Raw genomic sequence first — 22515 nt, 5'->3', positions numbered from 1 at the left:
TGAATATATTAGCCTTATTTAATGCTTCAGATACAACTGAAAGATAAAAACTATTGAAGTACTAACTAATCTGTAGTCTCATCTTGTCATTTCGTCCCACACAAACACGAACAAAATATAGACTGCTCACAATATGGGACTATAGAGGTGTTTATTTTTTGGGCAGAAATCTAAAGATATTGCAGATGGGTTTTGAAGGATTAAGAAAAACTTGAAAATTTCAGGTTCGGAAATGTACACAAGTTCATGTTACATGATTTCTGCCTATGACATTTTGTCATTGTAAAATGCAGTTTGTCAGCAAGGATACATCAATTTAGTTAACTAAATTAGCTCATTGTTAAAACAAATTTTCTACATTAAAAGCAAACGTGAGCCTAACTGGATTTTTATGAAGCTATCCATTACCCTTTGGATGAATTTATTTATTGGAAACATTAAACCAGTGTTATGAATGTATGGAGTAATAATTAAAAGTTAAAAAAAACAAACAAAAAAAAACTCAAGTACAAAAATTAAAATACAAAACTGCTCATAAACCCGCAGCATTATTGTTCAATTATTTCTAACAGCCATGCTGTTGTTTTTCCTCCCAGCTGTGACGATCAGTGATCCATACTTCAGCGCTAACCAGTCTTCATGGATGTCCTTCCCTCTCATGAGTGTTCGGCACAGGACTGCTCTGCAGCTGCAGTTCCAGCCTTTATCACCCGATGGCATCCTTTTCTACACTGCTCAGCACCTCAGTGCCAGAGCTGGTGAGGACACCACATCATAAAGCTCATGATACACATATTGCATGTAACAAGAGATGCATCTTCATTTGGCAGATTTTGTAAAACCAAGATGCATTTTTAAGCCCTGGTTATGAATCAAGTTAGTCTTCTGTTCGAAATCTGGATTAACATCGCTCTTGTTGCTGCATGTGTTATAGTTGGTGTTCAAATTATGGATTATTATTTCTGGTATATTAACCTCTCTTATGATAATTCTGTTTTCTCATTTTGTATGAAAACACTTTGGGGTACTGCAGTAGATGTGTGATGTAAAATGCCTTGAAAAATTAAATACAAAAATGTATTTGGAATTTAGAGTCTTTTTTTTTATTATCCCTGAGGCAAAGCTCAATGAAAACAAAAATCACTGACATTTATGAAGACTCAGTACATTCAACAGGTAAAACATAACACAATAGTATCTCTGGTTTGCTGTAAATTTACAGATGAGTTTCAAAACTTTTATTACCCTTTGAATCCCTGGACTGGTTGGCAGGTCCTCGGCTGAAGAAATCATTTGAAACATGCATCATTGAAAACAATCTGAGAGCGATGACTCCAAATATTCATATTTCTATGAATAGACCCTAATCCTAACCCATAGTTGCGACTTTCACATCATTTGAGGCAGCTCTCGTTAAAGAAACATGCTTTATATTAATCTCTTTATGCTTTATCATTGGTAGTCAAATGCCATTGTTGGCTTTGTGTAGTAAACTGAATTCAGACTGCTTTTGAAAGAGTAATTTAGCTGAACAGCTCATAATTCTGTAGAGAGGACCTTGTAGCTTTCAGGCAAGCTGAAAATAAAGGCTTTATTTCACATTACCTGTCACAGGTTCAGCATTTATTTCATGTTGATGTAACTTTAGTGAACAACCACTGCTGTGAACAGGTTATAAAGGAGCTACTCACCACCACAGAAATTAAATTAACTTTAAAGAAAACACAAACTCACAAATTAAAGTTTTGGTTTTTTTTTCCCTGCAGGAGACTTCCTCTGCCTCTCCTTGACTTCTGGATTCGTGCAGCTCCGATATGAACTTGGGGACGGCGTCCACGTTCTGCAGTCTGCTGAGAAAGTGGACTTGCGCGGCCGGACCTGGCACACAGTGAACGCCGGTCGGATTGGTAACAGAGGCTTCCTCAGTGTGGACGACCGGGAGGTGATGGCGAACGCGACTGCAGGGATGAGCACCATGGATGTCACGACAGACCTGTTCGTTGGGGGAGTTTCCGTCCTGAGCTTCGTCTCAACAGATGCGACCGAGGGAGAACCGATGAGTTTCACTGGAGGGATAAGGGAGCTCATTGTCAATGGTCAGGAGCTGGAGTTAACGGAGGTGGGAGCTGGGAATGGAGCGAACATCGGAGACTGGGACGGGACGGCCTGCGGGTACAAGGTGTGTCAGAATGAAGGCCGCTGTGTGGCAACCGGCAGTGACCAATTCACATGCATTTGTCCGCCACTGTGGTCTGGCTCTGCATGTAACCAGTCCGTAAGCTGTGTTAACCACGCCTGCAGACACGGCTCCTTCTGCGCACCATCTTCCACCTCATACCGCTGCATATGCCCCCTGGGGTGGGAGGGACCCTTCTGTGACACGCCAACGTCCACCCACACGTTCAGATTCGTAGGCAGCTCTTACCTGAAATACACCGACCCCACATACAGCACAAGGAACTTAAAAGACACGCAGGTTTCTTTCAGCTTCGTCACAAACTCCAACAACAGTCTGATCATGTGGATGGGAATGGCCGCACACGAAGACGATGACTACCTCGCGGTGGGGCTCGATAAGGGCCGTCTCAAAATCGTAGTCAATCTGGGAGAAAGACTTTCCGCCCCATTAACTTTGCCGGATCAAACCCTCTGTTGCAACAAGTGGCATAACATAGACATATCTCTGAACAGCACAGTTATTCATGTGTACCTGAACAGCAAGAAGATGCTTTCTGAGGACGTGGATCCATTTGAGCGCTACGTAGCCTTGAACTACGGGGGGCAGTTTTACTTTGGAGGCTTCGAGCTACACAGAAATGTATCAATTGTGACCTCAGGTTTGTTTTCTAAAGGGTTTGAAGGAAGTCTTAGAAATGTTTATGTATTTGGAGACACCAAGCCAGTGCAGTTTCTTAAAAATGGTGAGGGTTTTAATATTTATGGGGACAATTAATAAAAAGACAGCATCGTTCTTGGTGTTTACAATAGCTGAGTTCTCCCTGTGATATTTACTATAAAACTAGCCTGTAAGGAGATTTCCTGTTAGATTTGATAGCACAAAGGCATTTTTAAAGAATCCAACACTGTTTTTCACTATTTGTAACACTTACATTATATGGATCACATGTATTTAAATTCACCTGCATTTAATGGGAGGAAATGTATTAAATATGTTACAAGCAACGAGTTGTTAATGTGACAGGACAAAAAGAAACGTCTCAACTTTTGTAATCAATGATAAAAAAAAAAGATTAGCTTTATTACGAACTGTACATAAACACAGTGCAAAGGCACACTTTCTCTCTAATGTATTATTTACAAGCCAAAATGTACATACTCTCTCAATAGAAAGTAAGTTTATAAAACAATTAAGCATTTAAAAAAAAAAATTAAATCAGAAATAAAGCCAAAGCTGCTTTGTTTTTTATATCTCTTTCCTCAGTTAAATATATTTGTCACACTGAGGCCCAAATCTGAGCTCAACATAAATCCAACTGGTCCACATCCATGCTGCATGTTAGCTCAAGAATGAAAACATTAGATGACCATTTGTTCTTGGTATAAGATATACATTTTAAAAAAGCTTTAAAACTGTTCTAAAAGGTGTCTTTTGTTGGTCTGAATTATAATGTATATGGGATGATACTCAAAGCTGTCCTGAAAATGACCATCTTGGCCAGTAACGTAAAATGGAACTTTATAGACAAGTGGTTTACAGATGCAGACCGGTGTATAAAACATTAAATAAACCAGTGGAAGTGGTTTGTACCAGGCGTGTGACAGTCTCACTTGGAGCTGAAAATGCTCACTTAGAAGGCCTTTAAAAAATCAAATAAAATGGTTATGAGTAACTGTCTTTTGAGCCTCTTCGTCCGTTCTCGTAATCAGAGTCCCGTCTGTGCCTGTGCTTGTGTCGGCTGCTGTAATCTTCGCTGTGGTGCCTCTCTTTTCTCTTCTCAGCATGGCGGTCCTCCGGGTGTCCGTGGTGCCTACTCCTGTCCCTGTGCTTGTCCTCGTCCCTGCGGTCGTGTTTTTTCTCCCGCTCCCGGTCGTGATGTCTGCTCTTTTTCCCATGATGGGAGTCCCTGTGCCGCCCGTGGTGATCTTTGTCCTCCGTGTTTCGCGGCCTCTCCCACGGGTCACTGTATCGCTCCTCGGGGCGCTTGGCCTGAAACGAAGCAGAGTAACTCTCGGGGTACTGCGACTGGGAACCGGGAGGAGTATGAGCAGTGCTATCCTGAGCCCACTGCGCATTGTGATTCCCGACCTCAATGTGTGGGGAGGAGAACGTGTCAGGAGGAGCAGCGACAGGGTAATTGTAGCTGCCAGGTACCTGAGACTGCTGCTGCTGCTGCGAGGGGGAAGGTGGTGTGGTTACCAAGTCCAGTTGAGGCTCGGAGGCCTGAGTGTCTGATGCCGCTTTGGGTTCCTGGTCTGGTGTTGGACACCGTGTCTCTTCTATTTCAGGAGCAGCCTCAGCCTCAGCCAAGCCAGGATCTTCCTTTTTACTGGGCAAAGACTGAACAACAGTTTGATTTTGCTCGTCTGGCTGGTGCTTGGCCTGAGCTGCAAGCTGTAAATATCCTTGATGAAACGGTACAATCAGATCATTCCTTTTTATGCTCTGCACAGGTTTAGGAGTTGAAAGATCTGGAGGGCTGGCTCTCTGCTTTTGTAGCACCATTGTTTTATCTTCAGTCACAGTGGAATATGCTGAAGACTTTTTCAGTATTCCACTTAAAGGAGGTTTTGAGCTGCTTGTGTGATCTGAAGCGGCCTGGGATTCCGACTGCGAGCAAGAATTCCCTTCAGTTGTCGCTTTTTTAGTCTGAGACAAAAGGCCAGCTTCTCCTTTGTTGGTCCCGGCCGCGACGCTCGTTTCTGTCCCGCCTGGTGCTGTTGACAAGCTTGCCAGGAAAGCATCAGTCGATACATCTGGAGGCTTATCTTTCAGTGAGACCAAGGCGCCGTAATTTACTGCTGCGGCATCTTTTCCCGATGAGTTGTTAGCAGCAGATGTGTCAACCGGACCGGGGAGCACTGATTCAGTTTTAACAGGTTTGGCTTCTTTCTTCTTGATGACAAAGCGCTCTCGTGGGGCAGCAGCTGTTGGACTTTTTGAGTTTCCACTTGATGCCTCTGCTTTCGGAGCAGGTTGGTTCTTCTGGGCGTCGCTTGCAGTTGTTCCAGATTTACCTCCGACGTCTGGCAGAGGAGGCAACTCTCCACCCCAGCCCACTAACACGCCGGGAAGAAAGCGAAGTGGTTTCTGGGACTCCTGACTGTTCTCTGGCACAGATGGTCCTTCTTGAGATTCCACAACTGGCTCATCAACTTCTTCAGTAGTAGGAAGTGTTTTCTCCTTTTCCTTTTTGTGTGGAACAGTCAAGGAAGAGAGGAATAACTTCTCCTCTTCCTCTGTTGTTCTGGTTTCTTTAGGAGGAATGACGATGGGCTTGATTTCAGGGATGTTCCTCGCAGATTCATTCACATCCACAGTGAGAAAATCCCTTTTGGGTCTCTGGCGAATGATGAGTCCAAGGAGGAGGTTGGCACGGTTGTTTTCTAATCCTGTCAAATTAAAAGATTAATGAAGTTTGAAACACCAGAATTGCTCATGTAATTCAGAGAGAAAATAATCATCTGAACAGACGATAGGATAAGTGGCCATCTTACCTGGCCCATCAAAGGGAACAAGCTGATTCGGAACTTTTTCCGTGGCACCCAATGGAATGAGATACATGTCCTTCACTTGTTTCAGGTTATTAGACACCACCCCGAAACGCTTACGACTGCTGAAGTAAGCATACAGCAGCGTATAAGAGATCTCATCTTCCTCTGTCTCAGGGGAGAAGCGAATCAGGCACACTTCCTTTAATAAAACAGAAAACATGCGTCAGTCACATCTATAAATTATGTGCAAAAGAAAACTTGTACAAGCAATACAATTCCTGAAGAAGAAATGCAGAAACTCACTTTAGTTCCGGTTGCTCGAATCTTCTCCAAGTAGTCCCACACTGTCTGAGGACTGATCCTCCCACCAACTTGGATGCTGTCTGGAAGGTCCTGTTGGAGGAACATTTGCATGTTTATACATCAGTGCACAAAATACTTGGCTGCATCTGTCCTCTTGTGAGTCTGAAAGTGTTGGAGTTTATTATAATTCCAATTTTTTCTATTTTATTCTTCTAGTGTTCCTTTAAATATATTGTTAGACTTTTTTTGACAAACTGTGCAAAGAGGAAAAACAATATTTGCCGCCTTCTTACCTTACTGTACCTGCTGAAACAGACGTCCTATCACAATGACAACACCACAGTCTGATTTGACTCTCTTCTCTATGTGTGCTTAAAACTCTCGCGCTCATATTATTTCTCACAATAGGCCTTTCTGGTTTCTGCCAAGAACTACAACTTGGGATAGCTGTGTGAATTTGGGTCAGAGGTAGTTGAGCTCAGTGGGAGACATACAGCAGTAAATGAGTTTCATTCACTGCGATACAGACAACTTTAATTCCTACCAAGAGGCGATTTCAGAAATTGAAATACCCGAATGCATCTGTGTAAACTGTCCAATACAGGCCACAGTTAACGTCTGGAATATTTTTCCAACAGCTTTTCAAAATCCAAGTATGCTCCTCTGTGTTCACTTTACCTCAGTCAAGTGATCCAAGATGCCCGAGACAGGAAAAGATTTCGTAACCAGCTTTGCCACAGCGTGCATATGAATGAATCCTCTCCACAGGGACTTCAAGCTGGAGAGGAAAACCACCTCTTCATGTCTTCCAGTGGTGTGATCCGGTCTGCGAGAGCAGCAGAGATGAAGCAAGTGTGCAAAACAAGGTGAACAATCCCAATTAAATTCCCATTACCGTCCTTCGTGGGCATTACGGAAGCTCTCCTCCAACGCGGTGAGGTGCAGGTCCTCTTCAGCTGCCGGTGTCGTCGAGCTCTTCGACTCCTCTGTTTTAGTCGACTGTCTTCGAACTACCGTTGTAGCAACTTTTACCACTTTAGTCGGTGCCTCTTCCACAGGGGGCGCCATACGGCCTTAAATAACAGAGGAGCACCGCACATTACAAGCTGAGTGAGTGTTTACACCTTTGACATCATTCCCTAGTCCAAGTTAAAGTTGGGTGGAGAACTTGGCACCAAGGGTCAGATGGCATCAGGAGAGTGATCAGACCAGGATTTGTTTTTAATTGGACTAAATTTGGCAGGTTTCGGATCGAGGTTTACCTGTACAGATTTTGCAGTGCAGGTCAAATAAGTGAGACTTGTGTTGGCTTGTCGTATCTTTCTCCGTCTTGTCATTCTCCGCTTTCTTATCCGGGGTTTTTGGAGGTTCGAGTGAGATTTCTGCCACTTTGGTTGGAGACTCAGGCTGAAAAAAAAGATAAAACAACCACTAAACTCTTGTTAAAAAAAAAAAAAAAAAGTAGTCAAAACAAAGGCCCATTCACTGTGGCTCCTTACCTCTACAGGCTCTGACGTTTTCACTGGTTCCTGGCTTTCAATTTCAATTTCACCTTTGTGTGTGATTTTTGTGATTGGTCGTCTCTCCACCTCTCTTTGCTCTTTCTCAATCATCTCAATTGTCTGTGAAACAATGAATTAATTTAAAAAATGATACAGAAGGTTACACAGTTCAACTTTACTTTAAAGGACATGATTGGAAGAGGAAATGAAAGAACACTACAACAATTCCTGATCTTAACTTTTGTGTCAGAGTTTTTAGGCGTCTCATTGAGCTTTCAGGCTGAATTTATGCAATCACACCGTGGATAACTTGAGGAAGCAGATTAACAAGACTTACATGTCGGTTTTCTCTTTGTCGCCAGGCAGCGAGTTCTTTTGATGCCAGTTCCTCGGGGCTCATTCGAATGAGGTTAGCAGGAGAAATTTCACCTTTAAGAACCCTTTTGAAGAGAATCTAAAAATCCAAATACAATTAATGCACCCACACACTTTCATAAAGCATGAAACATATGACTGATATTAAGTGGCACTTACATTATTTTTAGTATCCTTCAGGTTAAACATTAGGCTTCTGTACTTGTTCTTGTATTTGTTATCGGTGTCTTTATACATATGAAAAAGCTCTCGCTCGGTCTTCTTGGCCACTTCTGTGGCTCTATCCACTGAGATGTTCAAGTCAGACTCCTTCAGCCTTTGTAAAAAGCAAAGTGGTGAATATTTCAGATGCTTTTCTAATTGGTTATAAAACGTATTTCTACATGAAGGCCGAATACATTCCTTAAATAAAATCCTTACCTTTGTGTCAAAATTTCTTTGAGAGAATCGCGCACATTCCTCCTAATCGCCTCCACAGACACCGGTTTCTTCGAAGCTGAGGACGTTTTACTCTTCGTCTCCTGTTTGTGATGATGACCTGTGAGGACGGATGAAAATTAATTCACTGAAAACATCTGCAGTCACAAAATTTCAAAGCAGTAACGATTCGACATGTTTTGTCCTTAAAAACTGAGGCAAGAACAGCTGGAAAATGTTTCCAATGTAAACTCTTATCTAATAACCAAAATGAGACAACGGGGACGTTTTCTTCTCATCTCTTTTGAACAAAATACAAAAGTTGTCAATGAGCGTGTTATGTCTTTGTAGGACACTTACTGAAATACTTTTGAGAGGGAAAATTTCCGCACCCAAGTTTAATGAAAGGATTGTGAAGATGCTACTATAGATCATTAATGTTCAGAAATATCGCTCAGAATTTAGAGCAGAAAACTACTAAAGACCAAAAGTTTAAAGTCCCATTTGCAAAAGAAAATAATATTATGTTATTATTACTCCTGAGTGTTTTACATTTTATAAGAGTACTAAACCTTTTTTCATATTTGAAGTAATACTTAGTCAAAGCAAAGCAGAGAAAAACTGTTCCAACAAAACTTTGCAGTTGAAGAATGTACCTGTTTTATGGGATGTTTCTCTTCCATCTGTGGACTGCCTTCTATCTGGATCCTAATTTAGAAAGGGAATAAAAGGATCATATTAGACATATTACTAACATTCAGCAATCAAAGACAGATTCTCCCAAGAAGAGAATCTTAAAAAAAAACAAAAACAAAAAAAAAACACAAAAGTTTGTAAAAGCCCACAGCCAAAATGTGAAACACAAAATATGTTTGACACAAGTGAAATAAATACTAAACCATGGTGACTGCACTTTGTTAACCACACACCTATGGCCACACAAATACAATGTAAAGAAACAAACCATGTTGTCGTGGTAACCCTGGCTACTATTACTATCAGAGGAAGCATTAGCTGGAGGAAAGAAATGAAACACGACATGAAAGGTTTCTATTCAAATCACTCTCAGCACTCCCAGTGAGGCTGCTTACCTTCCGGAACGGTCTGACCCCCCCAGATGTAACATTCTGGGAGGGTCCTGGGCGAGGATGCGGGGGCGGCTTGGGCTCTTGAACCTCAGTCTTTGCTGGAACTTCTGGCTTGGGAGCACTTGGAGGCTCGGGATCCACCTTCTGGCTTTCCTCCTCACAGCACTTCAAGCACACGTACATCTGGTCCTCTTCCTCCATCTCATGTACTTTGGTCAGGTCCAGACCAACGCAGTCACCGTGGAACCAGTCGTCGCAGCGACCGCAGCCCACCATGAACCTGAACAAGGGATGTTTGTACAAAAGGGACGTTTGCAAATGAGGACTTTGAGCATTACAACGAACAGGACATCAACATTAAAACAACCTTTTCTTTACTCAAACATGGATTGAATTCTGAAAAAGTGCCCGGCTTACATGTTATTGTGGTGTTTTTTGCACAGACCGCAGCAGTTGTTTCCATCCCATGCAGCATCAGTGTTGGCGGCCAGCTCCTCCGCAGAGTCTTTCTTCACCGAAGGAGCGTTGTCTGGAATAAACAGCTGCGGCTCCTCCACAGAGATACTCCTCGAATTCTTACTTTTCTGCCTTTGAAGAAGCTTCTCTGGCTTTTTGACTTTGGACTTTTCCTGCCCTCCTTCCTCCGGACTTTTGACAGAATTGCTCGGATGAGTGTGCGCCGGGTGAGCGGTCTCCACTTTCGAGCTGTTTGGGGGATGAGGATGTTTGGGGGGTCCCTGATGATCGCCAGTGCGGTTGCTCGCTGATGGGCTCTTCTTGCCCACAGAGTTAGCTGCAGTTGGTGATTTTGGCTTCACTTTATTTTGTCCGGCACCCTGTATCTTTTGCACTTTAGGAGCATTCTCACTTTGGGGGTTCTCTGCAGGCCTCTTCAGGGGTGAAATGTCTGGTTTTTCCTTCACAGGTTTCATTTTGTGCACGTTTCCTCCTTGGACGACTTTGGATGGCAAGTTCTGGGATTCTTTATGCTCTTTCACAATGATATTTGTTTTGCGGTAAAATGAGTCCTTATTCTTATTCGATGCCGGTCCTTGTTTTGACTTGAGCAGTGTTTTGGCTACAATCTGTGCCTTGTCCTTGGTATCAGTCTTATTACTTACAGTAGGTTGGCTATCGTCTCTGCTCTCTTTGAGGTCGTCTTTAACTTCAGTCGCAGTGTTTTGCTTCTCGACTCCACTGTGATTTTCCAGCTGTGACTTTTGCGTGCAGGGACTTTTTATGGTTATCCTGTTAGAGGTCTGCACATCATTAGGATTCACATAAGGTCCCAGTCCAAGACTCGCATCATCTGCAGAGTCCTTTTCAATCACATCCACCTCCGACACGGGATTGCCTACACTGACACTGTCGTCTGGCAAAATAGCAAATCCGATATCCCCGCCGTAAGAAAATCCGTCTCCGAAGCAAACAGACTTGCTCGTAGCCACACTTTGTGAGTACGAAGGTCCTGGAAGCAACTCAATCCTGAATCCTCCAATTGTGACCGTCAAGCGTCTTAATACAACTGTGGGATTTAGCCACGATCCACAATCAAAATCATTCACGTCAATGCGCCCTCCCAAAGTTAATTCTTCCCTCAGCTGTGGTCCTTCAACTCCTTTCTCGATAAGAAATGTCTTGCTGAGCCTATTGGCTCGTTTACTTCTGGGTCCTCCTCCGGCTTTCGGCTGCTGATCACTAAATTCTGTATCACAGAGAGTAGAAGCCAAGCATGAAACAATGTGTCACCTGTTTTTTGAAAACTATATTATGATTAACACAAGAAGATATTGTAGCAGCTACTCACCACACTCTGAATCAAGAGAACGCTTCTTTTGCCTTCCAACAGATTGTGTCGCTTCTTCAGCCGTCAGTTCACGAGTTTGGTCTGCAGAGACTGAACCACTGTCAGGATCTGCAAAGTAGAGAAAAACACATGTTGATGCTTTTATGTCAACGTGTGAATCTCACATGTCACACTCTTAAAAACATATTAAATCTGCATTTTATTCCATATTTACAATTATGCGGATTATTCATGTTAACGAGCTGTTCAATGTATTTTGGAAACCTCCTCACCCGATCAATTTCCAGTTAACAGTGAGTGATCTCTATTGACCTGCGTAGCATAAAATACGAGTTGTTGCAAATGCTGGTCGACATCTATCAAAATCTGAAGTTCATTTCTACATTCAGGCCTTCTTGGCCCACGTTGTTCGCCTGTACACATACTTGCCGAGGCAGCGATCTGAAACGCGGGGTCTTCATTATCCAGCAGATTGAACTGGGTGCTTGCACATCCAAACATGGGATCTTTGTCACTCAGCATATTCTTCAGCGAGTCCTCCAGTCTGAGTCCTGCTGTCCCGAACTCATTACTGGCGCCACGATCCAAATTCTGCCCAACTATTAGGGAGTCATCCAACTGGTCACTGGGTGTTAATTGGTTAAAGGTGTCAACCATATCCATGAATGCTGCAACCTTCCTGCAGGAAAACAACACAGAAGGAGTGGCAGATTTTAATCAAACCATTATATCATTTCAATTCTGACAGTTCTGGACAAAGATCTGCATTTCCCAAGGTTTTTTCTTTTCTTTCATTTGTTGAGAAGAAATCATGGTGTAAATATAAAAGTGGAGGGTCAAACTATTAATTCTATCACACATTCTTAGAATTTCTGTAAAGTGTAATACTAATGAATGTTGATTATTACATAATTAAGCAATTAAAACTCGGTTTCACAACTTTGCAATCTCTTTCAATAAACTCCACATTGCTTCTAGTGCTGTGTGAAAGACTAGTCAAACAGTAAAATGTGCTACATAAGGAAAGTCAATTAAGGGTATATGAAGAAATGACACACATTTGAAGTTAAAGGCATCCAACAATACACAAGGTATGCATTATCACAGTCAAGAGGGCTCATCCTCTCAAACTTGAAGGTCCCATAGTATACTGTTTTTCAACAATTCTACCTAGATGTCAGACATACACCAACAATGTGCAGCAGGACATTTCAGAATCGTTAGCACGTGGTAACAGTTGATTACTAAACAGCTAGCGCTAACGCCTGGTAACTGTAATGGTAACTCTTGTGGTTTTTCAGATTATACAGAATTTATTCAGTATCTCAGAAATCATTGTATAATACGGGACCTTTAAGTCACTTTGGAGTATCAATGCTTCTCTGCCAGTCTTAATAAATGCAAAAACAAATATGCAAAAAAAACAACCACCAATTCATCGCGATTGTTACGAAATCATTTGGATCACGGTTCTCCTTATCTCTTGTTAGAAAAACAAAAGATGTGAATCTAACTTTAAAACAAGTCATCTAATGTGGCCATTTAACATGTTTCGGAAGAGATTCACAAATTCCAGAATACATGTTAAAAATAGCTCACAGGAAAAACAAGTGATTGTTAAAAAAAAAGAGGAAGAAGAAAAATACATGTTGAGAGGGGTTCGTGTTGAATCTACGCTGCTGTCTTGCAGAAAATTAAAAGTAAGCAAACCACAGAGGATATCAGATCACAGAAAACTAATCAATATAACGTTAGTGTCTATTCAAAGATGCACACGATCCACTGCAGCTTCAAACTCGTATCTCTTCCCGCTGCTACGATACGTTCAACAAACGCTGCTACCATATTGACCGCTTCCCTTGGTCAGTCAGCTCTTAAACATAACAAAACAACCCAAAACACACTTTAATGTGTTTGATTGAAAATTTATGAATAGATTGACACTATATCCACATAGTCTACACATTTAAGATGAATATCTTTCAGTGAATACTACCCAAATGCGCGTGTTTTAACTCGATAGGAAGCTGCTACCAGGCTGAATGAAGCAGGCCACGCTGATCCACGCTTCACGCCCCCGATGCTACAAGTCGCTACGGGAAGACAAACACCAGCCTAAATGAGGTTATTTAACCACAGCTGGCACCATTTAAAGAGTCCCTTTGAAGCAGACACGTTAACAGACCGGGTTCCTGTAGCGGGACGCTGCTAGTGAGCATGCTAACGTGACATGACGGTTGGAAATAATCCGCCGCACGGCGCGATCGATGCTAACATGCTAAAAGAGAAACTATGGGGGAAGTTTCCACCAGAGGTAAGTCGCATATTTATTCAACTGTGTGACTGATCATATAGTTGGGGTTTTGCATGACTTAAACCCCGACCGGACAAACCTGAATACGTTGCACGTAATAAAGTCAAGACAGCGAAGTGCTAACTGTATGAGAAAGGCTTCAGCGAGCTGGCGTTAGCACAGGCCGCAAAGCACCAAGTTTGTTTGTAGCTGCTGTGATGCTACACGGTGACACCCACATGCGTCTCAGCCAACATTTGCAGCTTCGGTAATCCAGATGAAACGGTTACCTCTCTCCCACGGCGATGTTTTCCCACCCAAAATCGCGTAAGGTTACATACTAGCAGAACTGCTCCTCCGGGCTAACTTCCTCCAACTCAGCCGTCATTCGTCCCGATGCTGCAAAGCCCCTGACGGGTTCCCAGTCACGTGGTTTGTGTTTACAGGTCGTAGCGTAGCAGCTGTCAGCTCGAATCAAACAATGCTCCGTGGATTTAAAGAAAATTGTCAATAACTTGCAGGTTGATTTAAAAACTAGTGTGTCAGGTTTATGGGAGTTGAGTGGATGAATAAAAAACGATAAGCGAAACGGTTTTATTTCCGACTCAGTTACGGGGGCCCACAAGACCATCCTGGTGTGGGTGGTTCAGGCTCGAATTCAGTTTAGGTTTGTTCATCAATTTACACTGACTTTGTCTAATATATACATAAAACTATAAATAACCAAAATACATACGATTCTTTGAAATCTCGCGTGCAATCAGCTGGTGGCGTCTATTTTTAGTACATTGTGTCGCCTTTAACGCCAGCTGTAAACATTTTCAATAAAGGATGACCATTTTAACACTTTAACACATATTGAAGTAAGAAACAATGGAAAAAAATCATTCTTAAACCAGAGCTGAACTCTTTAAAATAGGCTTAGACTTTATGTTTGAAACTTTATATCCTCCAAAAAGTAGACAATGATTCATGCTGGGGGAAAAAAAATATAATAAAGCTTTGGATTGTTTGAAACACAAGCAGGTTGATCAAATAGCACCTGGACTTTTTAAAAGAGACCTCCAATATTTCATATAAACTCTCAGTAAAAATAAAAAATAAAAGTAACTTTGATCATACCAGATCCACTTTGAAATACAGGCCTATGTTATTTGAGGTGAAAGTAGACTGAAATAAAGTTGAAATCTTTGAACTTGTCACTCAGCATATTCTTCAGTGAACCACACCATTTAAAGAAGTGGAGTTTTTAGTTGCATGTTGAAGGGCTAACTTTCAGAATCATGCATAATTTTTATTTAACAGACTGTGGTTCCGGTCTATTGTGTGCTGTATTTGTCACATATCAGCATAAAACTATACATAACCTAAAAACAGAAGATTTTATCAAAATTAGCATACAATGAACCAATGGACTTATCCATATTTTGGTATATTTTGGCACCTTTAAATACAGCTGGAAACATTGTCAATAAAGGATAACAGTAAACTTAAGACATCAACACATACTGAAGCAAAATAGAATGACAAAATCATGTCCAAAAACATGCAATGGGGGTCCCTGAGCAAGATCTTTGGCTCCCCCCCAGAAGCGACTCTCTGTGGCTGCTATGGACGCGTCCATTCGGGAAGGAATTTCCCCTCTGGCAATTAAAAAAAAGAAACTAAATAACTCTTAAACTGGACCTGTCTTTAAAAAGAAAGAAACTGCCCACTTGAAAAAAAGGAAATTGGATCGTTTAAACCAGATCCATTTTGAACTATACCAAGGTTACATGAGTTAGAACTGGACCAAACAAAGTTGAATTCTTTGAATCAGACCACTGATCATTCATTGCTTTCTTTGGTGTATTTCATTTCTTTTAAAGCTTTAATGGATTTCTTTTAATATATTTTATTTCTTTGTAAAGCACTGTGAATTGCCTTGTTTAAATGGTGCTCTATAAATGAATTTGCCTTGCCTTCACACGTCACTGAACAAAAAAGATTTTAGTTCAAAAGGAAGCATACACATGTTCACCCAATCAATGTTTCTGATATATTTCTCTACATTTGAAATGAAAATAAATGCAAAACATGTACTCAGATGTGCAGAATTTCAGTGTCCTGGTGGATGCAAATAGTAATTGGATCTGATTTGGATTCAGTTTGTAAACCATGAGTATTGCAGGTTAAGAATAAAGCAAGGCCAACGATGCTGCAATGAAGTGTTGGCTCATGAATAAGACTGTTGCATTAAGAACCCCCTCCCACTTCATTTCACAAGGAAAGCTTAAGGAGCCATTTAAACCTGAACTCGCTTTACTGGAAGTGTGTGATGTGTTTTAAGACAGGCAGGGTTAGATGTGCATTCAAGATGGGAAGTATTTCTAGAAATGTATTTAGGACCAAAAGAAAAAAACTCTGACAAAATAAGGTGGTCAAGATGAATTTAATGGTGCTTTATGTTTCACAATCAGCAACAACACTGAATATTGGTGTAAACTGACTCATTTCAAAAGTGATATTTCATGAAATATCTAATGAAAACACATCGCACAAAATATACACAGAAACACTGAATCTAAACACATTTAACAAGTGTATCTACTCAACTAACGTCTCACTTTACATCAACAGCAAATATTAAAATCAAACTAAGTGATTCAACTCGTAGTAAATTGGTATACAACTTATTTCTATACAATTCTATATAGCACCAGTGATTAAAATACAAACATTATTAAGACTACTGTTCTCTTTTTCTTTCATTTGGCTCTAATCCGTACCACAGCACGCCGTCTTCCACAGCAGCCCACGCCATTCGTGCCGTGGTGAATGAGGCGGACCACTGCCCCGATGGAGACACCACAATGGCTCCCCCCGCCCCTTTAACACGATCCCCCATGTACTTCAGAGACAACCGGGAAGCTTCTTCTACCGATTTGCCTGAAGGAAGTAAAAATGGCAAATGAGCAAAAACAAACAGATACATAGTAATTAGGACACTAAGAAATAACTGTTAATGATTTGGAGTTTGTATAAATTTACCCAAAACAGAAAAGTGATAAATTGCATAATAAGGCCAGACAAACATAAATGTGTTTCGTGTTCATAGTTTTACCCTGTTCGATATGAGAAATGATGAGTCGGGCTAATGTAACTTTGAGAATGGATTCTCCGTGTCCGGTACAAGAAACTGCTCCGCTCAGATTGTCGGCATATCCCCCACAACCTTATTAAAGAGACAAAAGGTGAACATGAACTGCACAGCGGTATGAAATCAACGTTTTTCACACTGTGGTGAGATTCAACCGCACTAATAATGAAGGTTGATTGAGTAAAGCGGTACAATAGCTGTGTAATTGAGAGAACTCCATACCAATGACTGGAGAGTCTCCTACTCTGCCAACCATCATGTTTCTGATCCCCCCTGTGGATGTTGCACAGGCAACATTACCAGCACAGTCCACAGCTACTGCTCCAACAGTATCATGAGCCCTGAAGGGGAAAAAACATAATTCAGGAAGAGCGTTGTATATATTATAGCACTTATTCTACCTTAGACCAGCAGTTCCTAATGTTTTTCTTAAGAAATCACACCCTGTACATAACCAGTTAAAAGAACCTCATAATGCACTATATGTAAAATACATTTTCTTTACTATATTCTATAATGACTTTCTTTTCTGTGCGGCTAAACTCTTTGGGTTTACACACCATCTTGGGAGATTTGATGGTACGCTCATTTTTTGTTTTGTTTTTGACCATTTCATCTTCAGCCTGGCACGCCACCATTCTTTCTTCTGAACACAACAGTGACTATAATGTTATGATCTCATTTTGATCCAACAGAGTCATATATGTGTAAACAAGTAGTTTTAATGTAAATTCTGTTCAAGCTGCTCAGGCTGAAGAAACAACAGAGATCTACAAAGTCGGCATGCATATACCACTGAGAGTTGAAACCATCCATAACTTCAGTATCATAAGACTTTTGCTTGTTCCAGTCCTCCCTCTCAAACTTGGTCACCAGTGCGTCGGTGGGGACAGTCACAACTCCGATGCTTTCCGCAAACAGGTTTGCCCCTGTCTCTGTCAGCATAACGTGGACCGTCTGACAAATTGAATGGGGAAAAACGGAAAGCAGAGTATGTCTGGTAAAATCACACAATCCACAAGTTTCACTTATAAAAAGAGCTTCTCTTCCTATTTGAACAATGTAACTTTATTCGAACATATATCTTTTTTTTGTTATGGGACAACGCAGCGGACAACTACAATATCTGAATACAATTTCATTTTCAAAATAATTTGTTGAAACTCTGAAACTTCCGATAGAAATATCTATTGAAAGAATATAAATGCATACAATGTTTCATACTGTATGATCAGATGTCTGTTTTATTCCCAGTTTTTTTTAACCAGAGGCCATAATTATGACTATATAATTTTAAAGTTTAATAATGCTTGAAACTTTAGTTTATACATTCTATTCATCCATCATCTACACCACTTTATGAAACTCAGGATTACAGCAGACAATGGGTGAAGGCTGGGAGGACAAACATGCTCACGTTCACACCTACAGGCAATTTAGACCCTCCAATTAACCTCAAATGCACTTTTTTGGACCATGGAAAGTACCTGGAAAAACCTATGTTTGCACCGGGAGAACATGCAAACTACACACAGACAAGGCAGCCAAGCTCAAGCCAGACTAGAACTGTCGCTCTTACTCTAAGGTGAATGCCATTTCACCACTTCAGTTCATGTTATGAGTGCAGAAATACAGAACGCATTTAACATTCCAATCATATTGTAATTGTTTGAGATATACGAGCCACTAAAGGTTTCAAATAATTTCAGACCTTTTCCATCACAGCCCGAGCCAGTGACACAGGGTGAGCAACGTTTTTCACTGATGATACTGCACCACAGGCAAGAGTCCTTCCATCCATGATTATGGAATCCAGCGCCACTTCTCCAACGACATTTAATGCCGCGCCCTGTCCTGGAGAGAAGTAAAGGCTCGTACATGTGATATTCCATGAACTGACAGTTTGTTCAGTTTTATTTTGCTTGCTTTATCCTCAAAAATCCACGAGATGGCAGCATGAAATCCACACCACTGAGATCAAGCTCAGCTGCAAAATACATAGGCTGAATTCAGGGTGTTTGTAACAAGAGTGTTGTGCTTTGGATGTGTAGATGTCTTGTTTTCTGATGTGCAATGAGGACAGAGCCTGAACCAGTGTAACTGTGGCATTAGAAACATATAGGCATTATGGTGTGTTGTTTAGAGCATGTATTTTACAGAGATGGACCATTATTAACTTCAATTTTAGTTTATTTTATTACAAATTTGTTCCATTCTGTCACCATAATAAACTACTTGGATTCTTTTCTAGCAGTTAAAATTTTCAGGTGAGTCAGGACAAATAACTTGACATAAACAGACAGAAATCACTTCATGTAACACAAACTAGTGTCTTTCACATAAAGCGATGTATACGAATTAGTGAAGATGAAAAAAATATTGGATTATTAAATTGAATCCTTCGCTCTGTGATAGACGCACTATCTTTTAAGAGGATGAAGATTTTAGGAGCACCAGCAGATGGAGACAGAGCCCTACTGATAAAATCCTCTTAAGTAGTAATGTCTGAGGTATGAAGGGCAGAGAATGACACAAGAAAAAATAAATAAATGAACAAATATTTGAATAAATCTAGAAATTAAAAATAATTGTTTTCTTCATTTTATTTATTTAGTTCTTGTGACAAATAATTGAAAAAATGAGTCAGAGCCAAACAATCATTTAAATAAAACTACAAACGATAAATAGAAATAAAGAAATATGCAAATATGTCGTGCATAATCTTTACTAGTACTGATAAATACATTCTATAAATCAAAGAGCTGAATTGTTAAATTTTTTATGTTGTGTGACTTAAACAAAAATGCAATAAAAGGCTAGTTCTGTAGTTTGTTTGATTAGTTATTTATTTACAATTATTTATGCATTTACACGACTGTATTTACCTTTTTATAAATACACCACATTTTTTGGTTGAATTTATATATTCATTAACTTGTGTTTACACTTATCATTTGGTCTTTCATCTGCGTGCTTTTTAACACGTAAATAACTATTAATTTCGGGCTTTAGGAATTTATAAGGGTTTATTCTCAAACAGAGCTCTCAGACTGCTGATGATAAAATTGAAAATAAATATCTGTGTGTAGAAATGAAAACAAAAGCCAGGCTCCAATGATCAGGCTGCAGATATCAGATTGAAATTGTTGCCAAACCACATGAATAATTAATGATTGTTGTGATCAAATGGAGCTGAAATTGAGTTTCAGCATTATATTGTCAGGTGAAAAGACGAGTGGCTGTGAAGCTGTATTAATGTTATTTACCAATGGCAGAGAATAATATCACATACCTGCATTGAACACAGTGTTTTCTTCCAACTCCCTCACAGCTGCCTCAACAGCATCCAGTGCACTTCCTCCTGCTTTCAGCGCTGCAAACCCTTCACAAGCTGCAGCTTTTACTCCTTCCACAGAAGCCTGGGCCATATCATCGGGTATGGCCCAGGCCCCGCCGTGCACCACCAACACTGCTGACATCTTTATCTTTATGCCAGGAATAACTGAGGGAAATGCATAAAAAAATAAATAAAAAAAAAATCGTTTTACTTGTGGTTCACAGCAAATGAGTTGCAACAAAATACGCCCACAATATCAATTATTATTCAAACCTTTTTTATCCACATTGTTGGAACCAATAGGTTTATTGTTTTTACAGATAGAATTCCTGTTTCATACCTTTTAGAGTTCCCATCACATCATTTTATAGAGTGTATTATTCATCTGAGAATCGTGCTTTGAACTTAAATATTTCATAAAGGTACAGTGAATGGAATGTCTGTTAAAAAAGTAACTTAAATTTGAGGCAGTTTGTGGATTTTTATTTTTTTTACGTTTAGATACATTTCTAACAACAGTACTTATTTGTCATTGACTATAATCTAAACCCTTGATTGGACAAATGATCAACTTGCACATCCTGTTGATGACAGTGACAGACAACACAAGTAAATACTGATTGTTAACTTTAAGATAGTTGCTTCTTTTGAAAGAATTTGAGAAAATATTGATCAAAATCACACGTTTTCCTTTAATCCTCTTAGAATACCTTGAATGCCTCTGTTTTTGTGATGTACTACCAGTCAGTGCACCTAACTGATACATTTATAATAAGCGTAGACACAATGACTGTATATATATGTGGAGATTGCATTTTTTTTATCTAATTGCAGAATTATCAGACGTGTTTTTTATTATAAATTTCATTTCTTTACAACTGTCGTGCTTTCGCTCAATCAAAATTGTTAATGAACCTCATACCTGAATATTTAAGAAAGTAAAAGTCAGATTTTGTCTTTCTGAAGACAATATCTCAGTGTGCAGAATTATTTGGCAATTAAATGAAAATTAATATTTATTATCTCAGTTGTTTATGTTCAGCTGTTAAAGTGAACACAATGAACCCATCCATCTGGCCCACCAAGAATCACTCTCAATACATCAGTCCATAAAACCTATGATAAATATGTCCTTGAGTATTTCTCAGTCTGGTCTTGCTGTTTCAACCGGTACATCTTGGTCAAGGTTCATGGGATTTCAGCCTTCCTCACCATTGCCATGTCTCAGAGCACAAAAACACCTTGTACTTCTCAGTTGGTTACAGCTCTGGAATCTGTCAGCCCTTGGAGGACAATTGGTTCCTAATAGCTGCCCAATTGACTTATTGTATAAATCTTTGTCTTTTTTGTAACTTTTTAAAATTTTCGCGATTCATTTCTCTTGACCCTGTTGATTTTTAAAAAATTTTTTGCAACAAAACGTTTGATAATCCTGTGATCAAGACCCAATATCTTTGCAATTTTAAGCATGTTGCTTCTCCCTGAAAGACTTTTTATTTGTATTTTTGACATTTCAGTTAGTCAAATCTCATATTCAGCCAACATGTCTGAGGAAAAGAATCTGCCTCATAATTATGCCATATGTTCAAATCCAATAAGCAGGCACTTGCAGCTTGGAGTTGGAAAAGATGTATAAAAATGATATGGTCAAAATACTCTCTTGCCTAATACCTCTCCACACAGTGTAGTCTCTGTCATATGATATGTTGTGTATTGCTACTGCCTTTAAGGTATTACAAACATGTTTAAAAAAGAAAGTTCAGTTGGATGATTCAATAACATTATCCAGGTGAATATTTTAATTTAGATATATTTCCTTGAGGTTAATGGTTTAATCAGCTAGTTGTATATGAGTATAATTCTTTAATAATAATACGTTTTATCTGTATAGCGCTTTTAAAAACACACTTTATATCATGATAAAATCAGCAAGCACAAAATGGAGAAACATCATTAAAACAGTCATAAAAACACTGAAAAGAGATTTGTGCTACGTATTAAAAGCAGTTTAGAACAACAATAAGTTTTTTCCAACTCTTCTCCTTAAACGGACATGGTTTGGTAAGTTACATTTGATATAAGCTAACTGAAAATAAAATACAGAAAAACAGGACAGAAATCTTAACTGGAAATAATCATATTCAACAAAGTAGCCTACTTGCACTGATTCCGTTGTGTTCTTAACAGAGTGAAATTGTTGAGTAAGCTGCTGTCTTTTTAGATCTTCTGAACAGTTTTTTTTGCATTGCTCAAAATTAAAGTCAGTATTTACCTTGTTTGAGCGAAGTCTGATACACCTTAACCTGCAGATGTTCCAATATCCAAACATCAACTTTCATCCAATCCAACCCGTAATTGTTTCTCTGCCATCGAGTCCCCCTTTAAATGTCCACTGACAGACCGACACTACAGGAAGTCGGTCACCAGTGAGCAGGGAAACCAGTTGATCCAAAACACCAGCTTTCCGTTCACATGTGAGTATGTTGCATTCACGCTGTGTTATCACTTCTGAACTTAAATGAATCACTAACACAAGCTTCATTGTAACAGTAATAAGCTATTATTTCCACTTCCATCCCTC

The 22515-nt window shown here is 39.9% G+C and overlaps 3 protein-coding genes across 7 annotated transcripts in view; 1 reads left to right on the top strand and 2 right to left on the bottom strand.

The window, feature by feature from the left end:
• Positions 1-2953, top strand: part of eys (eyes shut homolog) — a gene marked incomplete at both ends in the record, with an annotated part of 166040 nt that extends 163087 nt beyond the window's left edge. Inside the window, 2 exons of the mRNA XM_080507410.1 lie at positions 597-758; positions 1767-2953. Coding sequence (XP_080363536.1) covers positions 597-758; positions 1767-2953 — 1349 coding nt within the window. The remainder of the gene's footprint in view (positions 1-596; positions 759-1766) is intronic.
• A 276-nt stretch (positions 2954-3229) lies between these two features.
• phf3 (PHD finger protein 3) lies at positions 3230-13861 on the bottom strand. 5 transcript variants are annotated; one of them, XM_080507013.1, is made up of 17 exons: positions 13698-13825; positions 11591-11844; positions 11166-11273; positions 9776-11063; positions 9362-9638; positions 8927-8978; positions 8274-8391; positions 8013-8169; positions 7816-7932; positions 7476-7598; positions 7239-7407; positions 6872-7049; positions 6655-6802; positions 5977-6066; positions 5677-5872; positions 4334-5571; positions 3230-4168 (listed from the first exon to the last, which is right to left on the bottom strand). In XM_080507013.1, coding segments are annotated over exons 1-17 (4842 nt in total). In that variant the 5' UTR covers positions 13700-13825; the 3' UTR covers positions 3230-3841. The 5 variants fall into 5 exon arrangements, with proteins under 5 accessions (XP_080363139.1, XP_080363137.1, XP_080363136.1 ...); XM_080507011.1 differs by having other exon boundaries at positions 3230-5571; positions 13800-13861; XM_080507010.1 differs by having other exon boundaries at positions 3230-5571; positions 13749-13831.
• Positions 13862-16186: 2325 nt separating this feature from the next.
• LOC308138328 (isoaspartyl peptidase/L-asparaginase) lies at positions 16187-20076 on the bottom strand (the record flags this gene model as incomplete). The annotated part of the gene is made up of 6 exons (XM_080507409.1): positions 16187-16386; positions 16562-16672; positions 16820-16938; positions 17391-17554; positions 18309-18451; positions 19890-20076. 6 exons carry the CDS (start codon positions 20074-20076, stop codon positions 16187-16189), a joined length of 924 nt encoding a protein of 307 aa, XP_080363535.1.
• Between the last annotated feature and the right edge of the window lie 2439 nt (positions 20077-22515).

Source organism: Blennius ocellaris, assembly GCF_963422515.1.
Source record: "Blennius ocellaris genome assembly, chromosome: 13".
NCBI lineage: Eukaryota > Metazoa > Chordata > Actinopteri > Blenniiformes > Blenniidae > Blennius > Blennius ocellaris.
This window is presented reverse-complemented; position numbering and strand designations above follow the sequence as displayed.

Bases quoted from the DNA above. Each gene is read 5' to 3' on its own strand.
- phf3 (XM_080507009.1), bottom strand. The intron at 8,979-9,361 runs GTAAGCAGCCTC...TTTCTAAATTAG, and splicing joins GGGTCAGACCGTTCCGGAAG to GATCCAGATAGAAGGCAGTC. The intron at 5,572-5,676 runs GTAAGATGGCCA...TTAATTTGACAG, and splicing joins TGTTCCCTTTGATGGGCCAG to GATTAGAAAACAACCGTGCC.